At 41.8% G+C, this 21,080-nt stretch overlaps 1 protein-coding gene across 1 annotated transcript in view; it reads left to right on the top strand.

Moving 5' to 3' along the window:
- The window catches only part of CUNHXorf58 (chromosome unknown CXorf58 homolog), a 30,011-nt gene that overhangs the window by 2,493 nt on the left and 6,438 nt on the right, over window positions 1–21,080 (top strand). Inside the window, exons 3-6 of the mRNA XM_012448898.2 lie at window positions 1,869–1,968; window positions 5,227–5,321; window positions 5,741–5,852; window positions 14,652–14,783. Coding sequence (XP_012304321.1) covers window positions 1,869–1,968; window positions 5,227–5,321; window positions 5,741–5,852; window positions 14,652–14,783 — 439 coding nt within the window. The remainder of the gene's footprint in view (window positions 1–1,868; window positions 1,969–5,226; window positions 5,322–5,740; window positions 5,853–14,651; window positions 14,784–21,080) is intronic.

The following is a 21,080-nucleotide window of genomic DNA, read 5'->3' as shown; positions in this document are numbered from 1 at the left end:
CAATTCTTCTTGTTTTGTAAATCAGAGATTTTGTGTTTTTGTTTTGTTTTTGTTTTGAGGCAGAATCTCGCTCTGTAGCCCAGGCTGGAGTGCAGTGGCATGATCTCAGCTCACTGTAACGTCCGCCTCCCAGGTTCAAGCGATTCTCCTGCCTCAGCCTCCTGAGTAGCTGGGATTACAGGCACCTGCCACCACACCCAGCTAATGTTTGTATTTTTAGTAGAGACGGGGTTTCACCATGTTAGCCAGGATGATCTCCATCTCTTGACCTTGTAATCCGCCTGCCTTAGCCTCCCAAAGTGCTGGGATTACAGGAGTGAGCCACCACATCCATCCGATTTTGTGTTTTAAAATTACTTTCCAATTGAATAATAATTGCATTTTCTAATTTACAAAGCATATTAACACACATCTATTTGATCCTGATACAATCTTGTGAAACAATTTTATTATTACATTTTATAAATGAAGAAGCAGCAACTGGGAGAAGCTAAGTGGCTTAAGGAAGTTAAACAGCTAATAAATGGCATCAGCTAGGATTCAAAGCTTTGTTTCCATAATTCAGGCTTTTTCTTCCCTTTTTTTTTTTTTTTTTTTGAGACAGTCTCACTCTGCCACCCAGGCTGGAGTGCAGTGATCTTGGCTCACTGCAGCCTCTGCCTCTTATGTTCAAGTGATTCTCCTGCCTCAACCTCCCAAGTAGCTGGGATTACATGTGTGCACCACCACACCTGGCTAATTCTTGTATTTTTAGTAGAGATGGAGTTTCACCATGTTGGCCAGGATGGTCTCCATCTCTTGATCTTGTAGTCCGCCTGCGTCGGCCTCCCAAAGTGCTGGGATTACAGGCATGAGCCACTGTGCCCGGCCTGGCCTTTTCTTCATTTTATCTTGTAGTCTGCATTTTGCCAGCCAATGGGTAACCTTATGCAGGAGTACCTGTCTTTGTACGTGGCTCTGTAAGGGGTAATGATGGGGTGGGAAGGTATGAAGGAGGAGACCCCTACAATCTGCCAGTGCTGGAATATGATCCAAAGTAGAATAATTCTAGGCTGGGTGCGGTGGCTCACGCCTGTAATCCCAGAACTTTGGGGGGCCGAGGTGGGCAGATCATAAGGTCAGGAGTTCAAGACCAGCCTGGCCAATATGGTGAAATCCTGTCTCTACTAAAAATACAAAAAGTAGCTGGGTGTAGTGGCGAGCGCCTGTAGTCCCAGCTACTTGGGAGGCTGAGGCAGGAGAATCGCTTGAACCCAGGAGGCAGAGGTTGAAGTGAGCTGAGATCACACCACTGCACTCCAGCCTGGGCAGCAGAGGGAGACTCCGTCTCAAAAAAAAAAACGTAGAATAATTCTGACCTGACCTGGATGAGCCTGGTTCAAGCAAAGATCAGAGAAGGAAGTTTCTTTTTCTAGGGCATAGTCATCCACCCCCAGAAGAGAACTGAGCGTCCTGTAACTTTGACTAGTCCTCATTCCATTTTCATAGCATTTGAACTAGTTGGACGTTTCATTTTAGGTCATGGATGTTTTTGGGAAGTGAACTTGCCTCCTTACACTTTTTATTTATAATATATGTGCCTCTTAATGATACATTTATATTTTATATGCCTCTTCATGATAAAGTCTTAGCCAGGACTTTTTTTTTTTAATCTCAAGGGAAATCCCCTCAGGTGTTTCACATCCTCATTCTGAGTAGATTCTGCAAATGACCAGTTCCAATTACCACATCCAAATGTTCCTCATTAGGTTACTCTTAGAGTGGGGGATGGGGAGGTACAGGAGGAAGAAGCATAAATTGATAGTTCTGTAAGGTTTTAGAAAAATGAAAACTACTTTGTAAATATTAACCTCTTTTTTTCCTCACAGAAAGGTTAAAGATATTGCAGCTCGAATAATACAGAGGGCTTGGTTAGCTTATATAAACAAAATGATATTTCAACTCCTAAAACGTGCAATTTGTGCAGCGGTATGTATTTTGCTTTTTGTTTTCTCTGATGGATTTAATCATCAAGCTAAAAGTTCTGTTAATTAAAGATAGAATAGATAACCTTCTTTATCTCTTCTATTTGGATCTAATAATATTATATGGAGTTCTGGAATTGTTTCTTCTGTTAGCCCTAAATGAATATTTCTGGATTTTTAAAAATGTTGATGACTATTTATACTTCCTGTTTTGTTTCTAAATTTGATTCCTTATTTAAAAATGTGAGACAGTTCTCTTTCAACTATAAAAAGCTCCAAATCTACAAGGTGCGGTGTCTCATGCCTGTAATCCCAGCATTTTGGGAGGCCGAGGCAGAGAGGCCAGGAGTTCAAGACTAGTCTGGCCAACACTGGGAAACCCTGTCTCTACTAAAATACAAAAAAACAGCCAGGTGTGGTGGCATGCGCCTGTAGTCGCAGCTACTTGGGAGGCTGAGGCAGGAGAATTGCTTGAACCAGTGAGACTCTGTCCCCCACCCAAAAAATCTCTGAATTAAAAGTGCCCTTACCTTTCATCCAGCAATTTTACTTCTAAGAATCCATTCTAATACACACACACACACACACACACACACACACACACACACACAATTTGATTGTAGCATTGTTTGTAACAGCAAAGGAAGTAAACTGTATAATAACTATTGATAGAATGCTGCTTAAATAAGTGTTGCTGCTTTTATAGTGTTAAACTTTGTAGCTTTAACGTGATTCTGCAATTGAAAGATAACCAAGATAGCTCATCAGTTAAAAAAGCAAGCACCGGACAGTATGAAGAATATGATTCTACTTGAGTGAAAAACAAAACCAAAAAAAGATGCACATCCCCGCTCCTCCAGAAAGCAACTCTGGCAATCCTAGCAGAGCCTTCCTTGGTATAGTACCAAATATTCTAATAAGACATCCCATAATTCCAGTAGTCTAGTATTAGTGATACTCTTTTTTGTTTGAGATGGAGTCTCACTCTGTCCCCAGGCTGGAGTGCAGTGGCATGATCTTGGCTCACTGCAAACTCTGCCCCCCAGTTTCAAGCAATTCTCCTGCCTCAGCCTCCCTAGTAGCTGGGACTACAGGTATGTCCCACCATGCCCAGCTAATTTTTTTTTTTTGGTATTTTTAGTAGAGATGGGGTTTTACCATGTTAGCCAGGCTGGTCTTGAACTCCTGACCTCAAGTGATCTGCCCGCCTTGGCCTCCCAAAGTGCTGGGATTACAGGCATGAGCCACCACACCTGGCCAATTAGTGATACGCTAAGGGAATTTAGCAGCTCTGAAAAAAAAATTAGTCTGAGCAATGTGTACACTGTTTACCATCTGACTCACAGACCTATTTCTGATGTCAGTAAAAGCAGAATACGGCTGGGCACGGTGGCCCACAGTTGTAATCCGAGCACTTTGGGAGGCCAAGGTGTCCGATTGCCTGAGGTCAGGAGTTCAAGACCAGTCAGACCAACATGGTAAAACCCCATCTGTACTAAAAATACAAAAAAAAAATTAGCGGGCATGGTGGCATGCTCCTGTAATCCCAGCTACTCAGGAGGCTGAGGCAGGGAAATTGCTTGAACCAGGGAGGTGGAGGTTGCAGTGCGCCAAGATCATGCCAGTGCACTCCAGCCTGGGTGATAGAGCAAGACTGTCTCAAAAAAAAAAAAAAAAAGAAGAAACAGAAAAAAAGGCAGAATACTTCAGAGAAAACCCACTCAGGTAAACTCCTGACATTTCAGTTCTATTATCTATTGTCTTTGAGTATGGAACTTGTATTTAATTATTATAATGCTGGTTGTATAGTATTTTTAGACTCTTTTGTAACAGAAGAAAGTTAATTTTTTTTATCTGTTATAGTAATGCTTTAAGTTAATACCTTAACAATGTTTTGTCCTTTTAAAAGCCCTTTATTTATTTATTTATTTATTTTGAGACAGTGTCTTGTCCTGTTGCCCAAGCTGGAGTACAGTGGTGCAGTCTCGGCGTACTGCAACCTCTGCCTCCCAGTTCAAGCAATTCTCATGACTCAGCCTCCCGAGTAGCTGGGACTACAGGTGCCCACCATCACACCCAGCAAATTTTTGTATTTTTAGTAGAGACAGGGTTTCACCATGTTGGCCAGGTTAGTCTTGAACTCTTGACCTCAGGTGATCCTCCTGCCTCGGCCTCACAAAGTGCTGGGATTATAGGTATAAGCCACGGCACCTGGCCTAAAAGCCCTTTAGTGTACATTTTGATGTGATTATCATAGGCATAAAGGGGTTGGTTGGGGGAAAGAGTTGGGGCTTTAGAGTCAAACAGAAATCAATGAATCCTGGCTTCCCAGTTTACTACTTGTATCCCTTTTTATACATTGCAAAAACTTCCTGAGCCTCAGCCTTCTCATCTGTAAAATAGGAGTGATAATATTCTCATAATGAGCTGGGTACGGTAGCTCATGCCTATAATCCCAGCACTTTGGGAGGCCAAGGTGGGCGGATCACCTGAGGTGGGGAGTTCAAGACCAGGCTGACCAACATGGAGAAACCCATCTCTACTAAAAATACAAAATTACCCGGGCGTGGTGGCGCATGCTGTAATCCCAGCTACTCAGGAGGCTGAGGCAGGAGAATCACCTGAACCCAGGAGGCGGGGGTTGTGGTGAGCCAAGATTGTGCTATTGCACTCCAGACTGGGCAATGAGAGTGAAACTCCATCTCAAAAAAAAAAAAAAATTCTCATAATGTTGCTGGTGTAAGGATTAAATGAGCTAATGTATATAAGGCACCTAACATAGTATATGGTATATAAAAGGTGCTTAAAAGCTAGTAACTTATTACTATTATAATCCTCATCTTACAGTGATTCATTCAACTAATAAAGCATCTGCTGTGTTCCAGGCACTGTATTAGACGCTAGGAATACAGTGGTAAAGAGAAAAGCCACCATCCCTCCCTTCATGAAGCTTACAGTCTAGTAGGAGGCACAGACAAGTTGATAAGTAATTATAATATATTGTGAAAAGTGCTGTCATAGGGAAAGAATAGTGCCTTTGATCTCTAAAAGGGACAAATACCCCAACTTGCAGGCCAAAATGATGAAGTAACTAGCTCAAAGCCACACAGATGGTAAGTGGAGGTGCCAAAACAAAAACCCACCCCTTCAGAACTCCAAGTCCAGTGTACTGTTCACTTTACCATGTTGCCTCTCTTACAGTCTGTACATTGTGTCTGGGCAGGATACTGCTCTCCTTTTACATCACTGTCCTCTATTTCAGGAATTCTTCATGACACATGAGATACTGAAGAAAGTGATCCCCTTAGAGGCTAAACTTCTTAAAGATCCTACCATGAAGTGTAAAATTAGATTTAGGTAATGTGTCTATGCTGATTTATTTCAAGAAGTACTTAGTTAATATGAGAAAATCTTAGAAATGTATTTTGTTAATCCTCATAACTTCTCAGAAAATAATGACAAAGTAAATGTGTTATCCTTATTTACATTTGTTATATGAAGAGACTGAGGCATGACTCTGTCTAAAAGTTGCTATGCGAGTAGCTCTCATCTCTCATTGTGTATCCAGTCTTCCACAAGGATGAGAATAGTTCTGAGCATGCCAAAGTGTGGGTCTTACCTCCTACGTCATCATTTCATTTCCAGTTCTCTATATGCTCCGACATAGCCTTTACCTTGTATGCAAGAAACTATATAAACTATCTTAAGTACAAGGGGGAAAAGTAACCGAGCCCAATACCTGATGCCAAATAACTTATTTCTTATCTTTATTTCAGATTTAGAGGCGAAACATTTCCACCTTTTATTGTGTTTAAAATTTTTCTTCATACTGAAGGCCATGGTTACAAGTACTTCAGCGGAAAAAATGTATTCAGGCTGTCAAGTGAGGTGACGTTTCATGACGTACATTTTATGTTAATTTAGCTTCTTAACATCTGTGTAGTGTCTGAATTGCATTCCAATTATACAAATAAGTTATTTCACCATTAAGCAGCCCACCAGGCAGGTAGTATTTTTTTTAAGCACCATGTTTCAAAGTATCTCCACTTATTAGCTAAAAAAAATTTGGAGTGAATTACTTATTTAAGGCTCTAGAAAATATCCATCAGTTTTTTTGTATTAAAATTTTCATTTCTTAATAATAGACTAGGCCAGGCACGGTGGCTCACGCCTATAATCCCGGCATTTTGGGAGGCTGAGGTAGGCGGATCACCTGAGGTCAGGAGTTTGAAACCAGCCTGGCCAACATGGTGAAACCCCATCTCTACTAAAGATACAAAAATTAGCCAGGCATAGTGGCACGTGTCTGTAATCCCGGCTACTTGTGAGGCTGAAACAGGAAAATCGCTTGAACCCGGGATGTGGAGGCTACAGTGAGTCAAGATTGTGCCACTGCACTCCAGCCTGGGCATCAGAGTGAGACTCTGTTTCAAAAACAAAAAAATAGACTAAAATTGGTCAGGGCTCTTAAACTATGAAGAACATTTAATTTAATGCCATTTTATTTGTTTTAATGGAATTTTATTTTTTTTAATTCTGGTAGCACATTTAGAAAAAAATGTGCTGGACTGTGCTATTTGAAAATGAACTTTCAAAATATTTGTCTTTTTTCACATGAATTCTCATCATACTTTTTTTTTTTGGAGATGGAATTTCACTTTTGTTACCCAGGCTAGAGTGTTATGGCACAATCTTGGCTCACCGCAACCTCTGCCTCCCAGGTTCAAGTGATTCTCCTGCCTCAGCCTCCCAAGTAGCTGGGATTACAGGCATGTGCCACCACACACGGCAAGTTTTTGTATTTTAAGTAGAGATGGGGTTTCACCATGTTGGTCAGGCTGGTCTCAAACTCCTGACCTCAGGTGATCCACCCGCCTCAGCTTCCCAAAGTGCTGGGATTATAGGCATGAGCCACCGCGCCTGGCCCTCTCATCATACTTTTAAGTTTCATGAATATTCACCACAAATTGTGTCTGCAGTATAGGAATCACCTGGGAATCTTGTTAAAATGGTGCCCCTGCTGCTGGTTCATAAACCACATTTAAAAAAAAATAATTCATTCAGCTACTCTGTATCTTTTGATTGGAGAGTTTAGTCCATTTACATCAATGTTATTACTGATAAGTACGGACTTTTGCCATTTTCTTATTTGTTGTCTGGTTGTTTTGTGGTCTTCTATTCTTTCGTTCCTTCCTGCCTGCCTTCCTTTTAGTGAAGGTGATTTTCTCTGGTGGCATGTTTTAATTTCTTGCTTTTTATTTTTTATGTATCTGTTGTATGTTTTGGATTTGAGGTTACCATGGGGCTTGCAAACAATTATAACCCGTTATTTTAAACTGATGACAAATTAACACTGATTGCATCAACAAATAATTAACAAACAAGTAAAGAGAAACCAAACAAAAACTCTGCACTTTAACTTCATCTCCCCACTTTTTAACTTTTTGTTGTTTCTATTAATATTTTATTGTACTGTCTATGTCTTGAAAAGTTGTTGCAGTTATTATTTTTGATCGGTTCATCTTCTAGTCTTTCTATTCAAGATATGAGTAGTTTATACACCACAATTCAATGTTATAATACTCTGTTTTTCTGTATACTTACTATTACCAGTGAATTTTGTACTTTCAGATGATTTCTTACTGTTTATTAATGCCCTTTTCTTTCAGATTGAAGAATTCCCTTTAGCATTTCTTGTAGGACAAGTCTGTTATTATTGACAAAATCCCTCAGCTTTTGTTTGTCTGAGAAAGTCTTTATTTCTCCTTATGTTTGAAGGATATTTTCACTGCATATACTATTCTAGGATAAAAGTTTTTATTTTTCCTTCAGCACTTAAAATATGTTACGTCACTGTCTCAGCCTGTAAGGTTTCCACTGAGAAGTCTGCTGCCAGACATATTGGAAGTCCTTTGAATGTTGTTTCTTTTCTCTTGTTGATTTTAGGATTCTTTCTTTATCCTTGACCTTTGGGAGTTTGATTAGTAAATGCCTTAAGGTAGTCTTTGGGTTAAATCTGCTTGGTATTCTATAACCTTCTTTACTTGAATATTGATATCTCTCTCTAAATTTGGGAAGTTCTCTGCTATTATCCTTTTGAATAAACTTTCTACCCTGATCTATCTCTCTACCACCTTTTTAGGGCCAAAATAATTCTTTTTTTTTTTTTTTTTTTTTTGAGACGGAGTCTCACTCTGTCACCCAGGCTGGAGTGCAGTGGCGCGTTCTCTGCTCACTGCAACCACCGTCTCTCGGGTTTAAGCAATTCTGCCTCAGCCTCCTGAGTATCTGGGATTACAGGCACATGCCACCACGCCTGGCTAATTTTTGTATTTTTGGTAGAGATGATGTTTCACCATGTTGGTCAGGCTGGTCTCAAACCCATGACCTTGTGATCCGCCCACCTTGGCCTCCCAAAGTGCTGGGATTACAGGTGTGAGCCACTGCACCTGGCCTTTTAGGGCCAATAATTCTTAGATTCGCCATTTTGAGGCTATTTTCTAGATCTTGTAGACATGTGTCATTCTTTTTTATGTTTTTTTCTTTTGTCTGCTCTGATTGTGTATTTTCATATAGCCTGTCTTCTAGCTCACTAATTCTTTTGCGTGATCAGTTCCTCTGTTAGGAGACTCTGATGCATTCTTCAGTATGTCAGTTGCATTTTTCAGCTCCGGAATTTCAGCTTTATTATTATTATTATTATTATTTTGAGACGAAGTTTTTTGCTCTTGTTGCCCAGGCTAGAGTGCAATGGTACAATTTCGGCTCACCATACCTCCGTCTCCTGGGTTCAAGCGATTCTCCTGCCTCAGCCTCCAGAGTAGCTGGGATTATAGGCATGCACCACCACACCCAGCTAATTTTTTTGTATTTTTAGTAGAGACGGGGTTTCTCCATGTTGGTCAGGCTGGTCTCGAACTCCCAACCTCAGGTGATCCACCCGCCTTGGCCTCCCAAAGTGCTGGGATTACAGGCGTGAGCCACTGAGCCCTGTCTGCTTGATTATTTTTAATTATTTCAGTCCTTTGTTAAATTTATCCGATAGGATTCTGAATTCCTTCTTTGTGTTATCTCAAATTTTGTTGAGCTTTCTCAAAACAGCTATTTTGGTTTTTGTTGTTTTTTTTTTTTAAATCAGAACATGAACACAAAAACAGCTATTTTGAAATATCTAACTGAAAGATTACATGCCTCTGTCTCTCTAGGATTGGTCACTGGTGCCTTATTTTGTTTCTTTGGTGAGGTCGTGTTTTCCCAAATGGTCTTCATGCATATGGATATTTGCCAGTGTTTGAACATCAAAGAGTTAGGTATTGTAGTATTTATTATAGTCTTTACAGTCTGGGCTTGTTTGTAACCCATCCTTCATGAAAAGGCTTTTCAGGTATTCAAAGGGAACCTGGGTGTCATGATCTAAATCTTTGGTTACTGCAACCATATCTGCATTAGGGGGCACCCCAAGCCCAGTAAGGCTGTGGCTGTTGCAGACTTGGAGAGGTACTGCCTTGTTGTTCTTGGCTAAGATCTGGAAGAATTCCCTGGATTACCAGGCAGAGACTCTTGTTCTCTTTCCATACTTTTTCCCCAATAAATAGAATCTCTCTTTCTTTCTGTACTGAACAGCCTAGAGCTGGGGAAGGGGTAAAACAGGCACCCTTGTGCCCACCATCACACTAGGACTGCACCTGAAGCAGGCACAGCACTGAATCTTTCCCGAGGCCCACAGTGATCACTGCCTGGCTACCACTTATGTTCCCTCAAAGTCCAAGGGCTCTACAATCAGCAGGTGGTGAATCCGGACAGGCTTGTGATATAGACCACACTTTTTTAATAGCAACGCTCTACAGTAGAGGTTTTACTCCTTGGACCCTTATATGGGACTTAAGTTTAAAAAAAAGATGGACATTCTCATATTTAGCCATTTATAAACCACCCATCAAAGGTTATTTTCCTGTAACTCTGGCAAGATCCCCCTTCTGGAAATGTTGTACACAAATACTATGGCCCATCTTAAATCATAAGTTCTAGCATGTATGCAGAAGAGGTGACCACACAGCCTGGCCGTTTCTGATCAGATCCTGCATGTGCGGCATTGATTCTGACAAGTTTTAGAAAAGGAAAAGGGATTGCTTTTCTCCATGTTCTCAGGCAATATCAGAGAAAATTTAACTTTATTTCAGAAATATAGCAAATGAATCCGGGCATGATGACTCATGCCTGTAGTCCCAGCACTTTGGGAGGCCAAGGTGGGTGGATCACCTGAGGTCAGGAGTTCAAGACCAGCCTGGCCAACATGGTGAAACCCCATCTCTACTAAAAATACAAAATTAGCCAAGTGTGGTGGTGGATGTCTGTAATCCCAGCTACTTGGGAGGCTGAGGCAAGAGAATCACTTGAACCTGGGAGGCAAAGGTTGCAATGAGCTGAGATTGCCCGATTACACTCCAGCCTGGGCAACAAGAGCAAAACTCTGTCTCAAAAAAAAAAAAAAAAAAAAACAAATATATCAAATGAGCTACATGTTTTCATTATGGAACATGGTGTTTCAAAAACATTAATATTTAAATAGATTGACTTCAAATGTGGAAATACATGTTTATCCTACATTTGAAGAATAAATTTATGCCACATTTATCTATAGAATAAGCTTGTAGTTACCCCTATAAAATATCATCAATTGTTTCTTTCCTGAGATTATATAATGAGGCTTTTTTTTTTTTTGAGACGGAGTATCGCACGGCCCCCCGGGCTGGAGTGCAATGGAGTGATCTCGGCTCACTGCAACCTCCGCCTCCCGGGTTCAAGCGATTCTCCTGCCTCAGTGTCCCGAGTAGCTGGGACTACAGGCACCCATCACCACACCCAGCTAATTTTTTCTATTTTTAGTAGAGACGGGGTTTCACCATGTTGGCCAGACTGGTCTCAAATACCTGACCTCATGATTTTCCTGCCTCGGCCTCCCAAAGTGCTGGGATTACAGGCATGAGCCACCGCGCCCAGCCTTAATGAGGCTTTTTCAAGAATTGAAATCCTTCTGGGTTCACCCTGCCAGCCCCTGTGCTGTACCCAGGCTTGAGCAAATGAGAGCCTTAGAGGCAGTGATTGGAAATCACTGCTTATGCATTAAAACTCATAGTAATGCTGTATAATAACTTAAATTTTTGTTTAAATTAGCCCACAGATAGAAAAATATGCCTCTGTGCCTTTCTTTTCTGTGCTACATCTTTCACTCTCCTGGGGTAGTCATTGTTAATGGTTTGCTGTGTATCCTTCATGTTTCCCATGAAAATATACACGCAGAGTTTTTAAAATTTTTTTCTTATTATAAACATGTGGTCATACTATTAACCTTGAATTTTTCACTAAACATCATAATGGGTTTTAAATGATCAGAACATACCCATCTTGAAGAGAACAGTTTAAGCTTCCTTTTTCCCTTTAGTTCAGTTGCAAAACAAACTGTGGTAACACTTGGATTCGTGATTGATAGAAAACTGATAAATGTGGAATTTTCTTCACTCTAAGCTTAACTCTGTCGCTCTTTGTTTTTGGGTTTTGGTTTGTTTTTTTTTCTTTTTGAGGCAAGGTCTTACTCTGTTGCCCAGGCTAGAGTGCAGTGGCACACTCTTGGCTCACTCCAGCTTCCCCCTCCCAGACTCAAGCAATTCTTATGCCTCAGCCAGCTGAGTAACTGGGATTACAAATATGTGCCACCACGCCTGGCTAATTTTTGTATTTTTTTTAGTAGAGACAGGGTTTTGCTATGTTGGCCAGGCTGGTCTCAAACTCCTGGCCTCAAACAATCTGCCCACTTCAGCCTCCCAAAGTGCTGAGCCTGCTGAGTACTTTCTATCAAATATGAGCTTAGGCCGGGTGCAGTGGATCACGCCTGTAATCCCAGAACTTTGGGAGGCCAAGGCAGGCAGATCACAAGGTCAGGAGTTCGAGACCAGCCTGGTCAACATGGTGAAACCCCATCTCTACTAAAAATACAATAATTAGCCGGGCATGGTGGTGGGCGCCTGTAATCCCAGCTACTTGGGAGGCTGAGGCAGGAGAATTGCTTGAAACCAGAATGCGAAGGTTGCAGTGAGCCGAGATCATGCCACTGCACTCCAGCCTGGGCGACAGAGTGAGACTCCATCTCAAAAAAATAAATAAATAAACAAATACAAACTTAAACAATTTATGCACATTACTATATTTAATCCTTATAAACACTACAATATATTTTCTGTTATTATCCTCATTTTTAAAAAGACTAAGGGCTGAGTACTGTGGTTCACATCTGTAATGCTAACACTTTGGGAGGCCGAGGCAGGTGGATTGCTTGAGATCAGGAGTTCGAGACCAGCCTGACCAACATGGTGAAACCCTGTCCCTGCTAAAAATGCAAAAATTAGCCAACTGTGGTGGCACATGCCTATAATCCCAGCTACTTGGGAGGCTGAGGCAGGAGGCTCACTTGAACCCAGGAGGCGGAGGTTGCAGTGAGCCGAGATTGCACTACTGCACTCCAGCCTGGGCGACAGAGTGAGACTCTGTCCAAAAAAAAAAAAAAAGAAAAGAAGAGAAAAGAAAAAACTAAGTAACTTGCCTAAGGTCTCACACCTAGAAAGTGAAGGAACCGAGATCAAGCCCTAGTCAGTCTGCCTCCAAAGTCCAAGTTCTTAACCACTCCTGAGAGTTAGGAACTATGCTAAATACATATTCTCTTAGATGGCCCTGAAATAATTCTGGTAAGGGACACATTATTCCCGTTTTCCCTATGAGGAAGCTGGAAGTTGGAAAGACTTTCCAGGAGCATAACTGAGACTTGAACACTTCTCTGTGTTTCCACTGTACTATGTACATTTTGAGGTTAAAACAACCATGCAGTTATGGTGGTTTTGTTGATTCTGAGCCTGTATATAATTGAACTGTTCCAAACCAAGAAACTGTTCCAATGCAGGGATACCAGTTATTACCTCCTCCATCAATGCAGTTTCCAGTAGGAACAGGGAAGTGTCTTGAGATACTAGCGTAGCTTTACAAGCCCAAGTGTGGACCTAGGCCAGCAAATAGCCACAGAGCTGTGGGGGCCTCTGGCCACAGGGATGCTGAGTATGAGGGTAAGTGTCAGATTTAGAGATAGCCCCCTTTGGCCCTTTCAATCACCCACTAAGAACAGAAACTGCCTCTTGAATCCTACCCTGATTGGCTGGTATCCTGGAATCTTTGCCCAGTTTTGCCCTTGCTTTTCTCTGGGCTCTAGGCTCTACTTTCCCATTGCTTCCTATGGAGAAGGACTTTCTTGAATGTGGTCATATGCTGTGGATGTCTGAGAAACAATATCTTGGCACCTGGACAGCAAACATTTTTCTTTTTTTTTTTTTTTTGAGACAGAGTCTCAGTCTGTCACCCAGGCTGGAGTGCAGTGGCTGGATCTTGGCTCACTGCAACCTCTGCCTCCCAGGTTCAAGTGATTTTCCTGTCTCAGCCTCCTGAGTAGCTGGGACTACAGGCACCTGGCACCATGCCCGGCTAATTTTTGTATTTGTAGTAGAGACGGGGTTTCACCATGTTGTCTAGGCTGGTCTCGAATTCCTGACCTTGTGATCTACCCACCTCAGCCTCTCAAACTGCTGGGATTACAGGCGTGAGCCACCATGCCTGGCCACATTTTTCAAACCCCTTTCACAGACGGGCAGAGAGCTTGCCCTATGCTTCCAGGTGTGTTTTTCTTTGGCTGATGGACCAGAATGGGCCAGACACAGATGAATCACACAGCTGAGGCCCTGCACACATAAGGAAACTGGGTCTTGGAGAGATTGGTGGTGGTGGCTGAGTGGGGCAGTGTAGGGAGAACCTGTCAATAAATACCTTTTTTGGGAGGCCGAGGTGGGTAGATCACTTGGGGTCATTTCAGGACCAGCCTGGCCAAAATGGCAAAACCCTTTCTCTACTAAAAATTCTACTAAAAATAAAAATAAAAAAAATTAGCCAGGCGTGATGGCATGTGCCTGTAGTCCCAACTCCTTGAGAGGCTGAAGCAGGAGAATTGCTTGAACCTGGGAGGCAGAGGTTGCAATGAGCCATGATCGCACCACTTGCACTCCAGCCTGGGCAATAGAGGGAGACTCTATCTCAAAAAAAAAAAAAAAAAAAAAACCTAACTAAATAAATACCTTTTTTACTGTGGCTCATGCCCATAATCCCAACACTTTAGGAGGCTGAGGCAGGCAGATCACAAGGTCAGGAGTTCGAGACCAGCCTGGCCAGCATGATGAAACTCCATCCCTACTAAAAATACAAAAATTAGCCAGGCATGGTGGTGGGCGCCTGTAATCCCAGCTACTTGAGAGGCTGAGGTAGGAGAATTGATTGAACCCGGGAGGCGGGGGTTGCAGTGAGCTGAGATCCAGCCACTGCACTCCAGCCTGGGCAACAGAGTGAGACTCTGTCTCAAAAAAACAAACAACATCAACAACAATAAAACTATGTAGATAAGGCTATGGAAACAATTTTAAGTGGTTTAGAATCCCTATATAATTTATTTGCAAATGCAGCCTTTCTATTGAATAGCAAGCTGCTAGAAGAAAGGAACAACAGTTGATGTATTTGTCAGAAGAAATATGTAAAGGGTGTGCTGATAATTAATACTATTATGCTACTATTTTTAAAGTCTATTTCCTGTTCTCTTTACAGGCAGCGGTTGATGCTTGCAAACTAATGGGGGAAAAGAAATTTCACCGTATAATTATGGAAGATAAACGTATTTTCTGGAACTCCAAAATAACTGATATGAGGGATGTTGTCACCATGCAAGATTATATGCAAGTAAGGAATTTAGGTTTAGATGTTGAAAAACAAACAAACCAAGCAAGTCTTCCTAACTCTGTCGTCCAAGATGAAAGAATCACACTTTTTTATTATGGTAAAATACACGCAATATAAAATTTACTATTTTATATCTTTCAATTATGTTCTTTTTTTTTTTTTTGAGACAGAGTCTTGCACTGTCGCCCAGGCTGGAGTGCAGTGGTGTAATTCGGCTCTCTGCAACCTCTGCCTCCTGGGTTCAAGTGATTCTCCTGCCTCAGCCTCCAGAGTAGCTGGGATCACAAGTGCACACCACCACACCCGGCTAATTTTTTAAATTTTTAGTAGAGACAGGGTTTCACTGTATTGGCCAGACTGGTCTCGAACTCCTGACCTCATGATCCACCCGCCTTGGCCTCTCAAAGTGCTGGGTTTACAGGTGTGAGCCACCATGCCCAGCCCTTTTGATTATATTCTATAGAATGAAACTTGTTTTTAGATACCCAAGCACTAGAACTTTTAAAAATTTTTTTAAATTTAACTTTTAAGTTCAGGGGTACATGTATAGGTTTGTTATTGTATACAGGTAAACTCGTGTCATGGGGGTTTGTTGTTCAAATTATTTTGTCACCCAGGTATTAGGCCTAATACCCATTAGTTATTTTTCCTGATCCTCTAACCCCTCTCACTCTCCACCCTCTGGTAAACCCCAGTGTGTGTTGTTTCCCTCTATGAGTCCATGTTTTCTCATCATAAAATTTACCATTTTAAAGTATATAATTCAGGGGCATTAAGTACATTCACAGGGTTGTGCAAGCATCACCACCATCTAGTTCCAGAACCTTTTCATTACCCCAAAAGGAAACCCTGCATCCAGTAAGCAGTCACTCTCCATTCCTGCATCACTCCAGCCCTGTAAACCACCAGTCTACATTCTGTCTCTATGGATTTGCCTAATATGTATATTTCATATAAAGGAAGTCATGTGATATATGGTTTTTTGTATGTAGGGAGGGTGATAGCTAAGGAGTTTGGGGGTTCTTTTGGGGTGATGGAAATATTCTGAAATATTCATAGGTAGTGGTGATAGTTGCACAACATTGTGAATATACAAAAAATCATTGAGTTTTAGACTTTTTTGAGACAGAGTTTCACTCTTGTCACCCAGGCTGAAGTGCAATGGCATGATCTCAGCTCACTGCAACCTCTGCCTCCCGGGTTCAAGCGATTCTCCTGCCCCGCCTCCCGAGTAGCTGGGATTACAGGTACCCGCCACCATGCCCAGCTAATTTTTTAGTATTTTTAGTAGAGACGGGGTTTCATTATGTTGGCTAGGCTGGTCTCAAACTCCTAACCTCAGGCAATCCACCCATCTCAGCCTCCCAAAGTGCTAGGATTACAGTTGCCTGCCACCATGCCCAGCTAATTTTTTTGTATTTTTAGCAGAGATGGGGTTTCACTATGTTGGCCAGGCTGGTCTTGAACTCCTAACCTCAGGCAATCTGCCCAACTTGGCTTCCCAAAGTGCTGGGATTACAGGCGTGAGCCACCATGCCCAGCCAAGTTATATACTTTAAAATGATTTAAATAGTAAAGTTTCTATTATGTGAAGTTTATATCAACAAAAAATCAAAAATTCAAAAATACATGGTGCTTAAAAAAAAAGTATATGATGGGGATTTGACCTAGTGGGGAAGGGTTCTCTTATTGTTTGGATGCTTTCTCTACAAGTAACAGCATATTTCCATCTACAAGATGTTTAAACAATAAAGGCCATTTATTGTCCCTTGAAAGAAGTCTGGGGATAGGCAGTTCTTGGGCTAGCTAATTCACAGCTTAGTGACATCAGGTTCTGGGCCAGCTTCTCTTCAGTCCTCTTGGCTTCCTTCACATAGAAACGATGACTGTCACATCCTCAGTTCCATTCAAAGTCAGGAAGAGGGGACTCCTAGCGTCTTTCTTTATCTCAAGAAGGAAACTCTTTCCCAGAAACCTCCAAGAGACTTCCCCTTAGGTCCCATTGGTCAGAATTGGATCACATGCTCCCCCTAAACCAATCACTGATAAAGGTGAAGCTGGCAGAGGTTGGGTCGTGAAGTTTAAGGAAAGAAGCCAACTTCATAACGTAAAAGTGCAAGGTGAAGCAGCAAGTGCTGATGCAGAAGCTGCAGCAAGTTATCCAGAAGATCTAGCTAAGGTAATTGGTGAAGGTGGCTGCACTAAACAACAGATTTTCAATGTAGACAAAATAGCCTTATACTGTTAGAAGATGACCTCTAGGGCTTTCACAGCTAGAGAGGAGAAGTCAATGCCTGGCTTCAAAGGACAGGCCGACTGTCTTGTTAGGGGCTAATGCAGCTGGTAACTTTAACTTAAAGCCAGTGCTCATTTACTGTTCTGAAAATTTTAGGGCCCTTAAGAATTATGCTACATCTGACTGGGTGCGGTGGCTCATGCCTGTAATCCCAGCACTTTGGGAGGCCAAGACTGGCGGATCATTTGAGGTCAGGAATTCAAAACCAGCCTGGCCAGTATGGTGAAACCCCATCTCAATTAATAATACAAAAATTAGCTGGGTGTGGTGGCACATGCCTATAATCCCAGCTACTGGGGAGGCTGAGGCTGGAGAAGCACTTGAGCCCAGGAGGCAAAGGTTGCAGTGGGTTGAGATTGTACCACTGCACTCCAGCCTGGGTGACAGAGAAAGAATCTGTCTCAAAAAAAAAAGTATGCTAAATCTACTCTGTATAGAGTAATTATATAGCCTGTGCTCTATAAATGGAATAATACAGCCTGGACGACAGCACGTATATTTACAGCATGATTTACTGAATATTTTAAGCCCCTGTTGAGACCTACTGCTCAGACAAGACCGAAAAAAAGATCCCTTTCAAAATATTACAGCTCATTGACAAGGCACCTGGTAACCCAAAAGCTCTGATGGAACTGTGCAAAGAGATGAATATTTTCATGCCTGCTAATACAACATCCATTCTACAGCCCATGGATCAAAGAGTACTTTCAACTTTCAAGTCTTATTATTTAAGAAATACATTTCATAAGGCCATAGCTGCCATAGAGAATGATTCCTCTGATGGATGTGGGTAAAGTAAATTTAAAAAATCTAGAAAGGATTCACCATTCTAGATGCTTTTGAGAGCATTCACGAGATGGGCACGGTGGCTCATGGCTGTAATCCCAGTACTTTGGGAGGCTGAGATGGGAGGATTTCTTGAAGCCAGAGTTTGAGACCAGCCTGGGATATATAGGGAGACCCTGTCTCTACAAAAATTACCCCTCAAAAATTAGCCAGGTGTGGTAGTATGCCTCTGATCCCAGCTACTCAGGAAGCCGAGTTGAGGAGATTGCTTGAGCCGTGATTGCACCACTGCACTCCAGCCTGAGCGACAGAGTGAGACCCTGTCTCAAAAAAAAAAAAAAAAAAAATGCCAGGCCGGGAGCGGTGGCTCATGCCTGTAATCCTAGCACTTTGGGAGGCCAAGGTGGGTGGATCACCTGAGGTCAGGAGTCCATGACCAGCCTGGCCATCATGGTGAAAACCCATCTTTATAAAAAAAAAAAAATGCCACAGCCACCCCAGCCTTCAGCAACTACTACCCTGATCAGTCAGCAGCCATCCACATCAAGGCAAGACCCTCCACCAGCAAAAAGAATAGGACTCACTGAACCCTCAGATGATCATTAGCATTTTCTAGCAATAAAGTATTTTTTATCGTTTTGTGGAGATGGGGTCTTGCTATGTTTCCCAGACTGGTCTCGAACTTCTGGGCACATGCAATCTGTCACCTCTGCCTCCATAAGTTCTGGCATTACAGGCATGAGCCATTGTGCCCAGCCACAACAAAGTATTTTTAAATTAAAAAGTATGTACATTTTTTGGAAATAATGCTGTTGCACACTTAAACTACAATATAATGTAAATATAACTTTTTTTTGAAACAGAGTCTTGCTCTGTCGCCCAGGCTGTAGTGCACTGGCGCAATCCCGGCTAACCACAACCTCCCCCTCCCGTGTTCAAGCAATTCTCCTGCCTCAGCCTCCTGAGTAGCTGGGATTACAGGAGCGCACCATCACACCCAGATAATTTTTTTTTTTTTTTGTATTTTTAGTAGAGACGGGTTTTCACTATGTCAATCAGGCTGGACTCAAACTCCTGACCTCGTGATCCACCTTCCTTGGCCTCCCAAAGTGCTGAGATGACAGACGTGAGCCACTGCACCCAGCCAAACATAACTCTTTTTTATATACACTGGGAAACCAAAAAATTAGCATGACTCTATTTGCGATATTCACTTTATTTCCATGGTCTGCATCTGGAACTGCAGTATCTCTGAGGTATGTCTATATATAGCCTTAACTATTCACTCGGTTGCTTCAATGTGAAACATGAAATTAATGCAGTGCCTTAGAGACTCCCAGTGATATTTTCTTTCTGTTAGAGTCTTAGCCTGTGAGTTTAGGGAAGTGAACTAGGAAAAAAATCGAGCCAGGGATGCCAGCTATCTTTGCTAAGGACAAAGATCACATACTTTCAGATTGTGAACATGTCAAAGATTAGTGTTATAGAGAGGAGTCCCCAGACAGACATAATGGAAGAGAGAGATAAGATCATTGTTGACATTTGTTGAGTCCAGATATGGGTGTGGCACTGCTTTTACCTCTTTACATGTGTATTATCTTCTTTAATCTTCAAGTTTGTAAATTATGTGACCTTTTTTACAAATGAGAAAAATGAAGTTCAACAAGCCTCAAAAAAACTTGCCTGAGGTCACAGATCTGATAAGTGGCAGAGCAGATGGTTGACAGGTCTGTGATATTTACCCATTTTACTACTGCACTCAGGAAAAAAAAATATACAGTCTTACTTTGCAAGGTAGTGCAGGACCATAAAAATGACTGGCAAATTGAAACTATGCAAAGCACTTAATAATCCACGGGGAAAATTGTGATTGTCCTGTAACTTTTAAAAATTTTTGTCTGTAGTACCAGCTAGTCGGGAGGCTGAGGCAAGAGGATCACTTAAGCCCAGGAGTTTGAGACTAGCCTGGGCAACATAGTGAGACCCCATCTCTAAGAAAAAAAACAAGCAGCCAGGCATGGTGGCTCACACCTGTAATCCTAGCACTTTGGGAGGCTGAGGCGGGTGGATCACCTGAGGTCAGGAGTTCAAGAAGAGCCTGGCCAACATGGTGAAACCCCGTCTCTACTAAAAATACAAAAATTAGCTGGGCATGGTGGCACGTGCCTATAATTCCAGCTACTTGGGGGTCTGAGGCAGGAGAATTGCTTGAACTGGGACCCGGGAAGCAGAGGTTGCAGTGAACCGAGATCATGCCACTGCACTCCAGCCTGGGCTACAGAGCAAGACTCCGTCTCACACACACACAAATAATAATAAGATTTTTAAAATTTTTTTTAAATGAGCTTTTTTTTGTCAAAACATTAAAAACTCTCTTGCTGGCTGAGGCAGGGGAACTGCTTGAACCCGGGAGGCAGAGACTGCAGTGAGCCGAGATTGCACCACTGCACTTCAGCCTGGGCAAAAGAGTGAGACTCCATCTCAAAACACACACACACACACACACACACACACACACACACACACAAACTTTCTTGCTGTTATAAATACATAGGAAAATGAAAGGAAAAAACCCAACACATTTTGTACACTTTTAGTACACTATAATTTAAAACATTAGAAACATAGACAAAGTGTTTTGTTTCTTCATAAAAAATCTTACCAATTGTGAATATACCGAAATCCATTGAATTGTACACTTTAAATTGTCGATTGTATGATATGTGAACCCTAATAAAGCTTGAAAAAAACAACTTATCAAGAGTAGTTTAAACAGTGTTTGCCTTCTTGTTCTTCTCATATAACTTACAAGTGTCTTTTCTATGTCTTGGTGCATTGTCATATTCCTTTTAAAATTTGGATCAGCTGCCAATGTTTTATTCTTTGCACTTTAAATGTTGCAAAATATCTCAGAGTTCCTTCAGTAAGAAGTTTTTTTTGGCCAGCATCACTTCCACTAGGAAAGCATCATCCTTTTATCCCAGCCACTTTCCTCATTTATGTTGATAAGTTCATCCTCACCAAGTTCCTCTAGCTGTAGATCTGCAACGTCTTGAATGATGGCAGTGTCAGCATTCCCACAGTCACCTATCTCTTCTAGAACTCTATTACGATTGATTCCAATTTCACTTCAAGTGTTACCACTTTTTGTTTCTTTCATGGCCAATTCCCTCTTCTGATTTTCCATTTTTGTAAAATGTCACATGGATTTATCA

This window comes from Aotus nancymaae, unplaced genomic scaffold, assembly GCF_030222135.1.
Source record: "Aotus nancymaae isolate 86718 unplaced genomic scaffold, 86718_ANA_hifiasm-v0.15.2.pri h1tg000058l, whole genome shotgun sequence".
NCBI classification, from domain to species: Eukaryota; Metazoa; Chordata; class Mammalia; order Primates; family Aotidae; genus Aotus; species Aotus nancymaae.
This window is presented reverse-complemented; position numbering and strand designations above follow the sequence as displayed.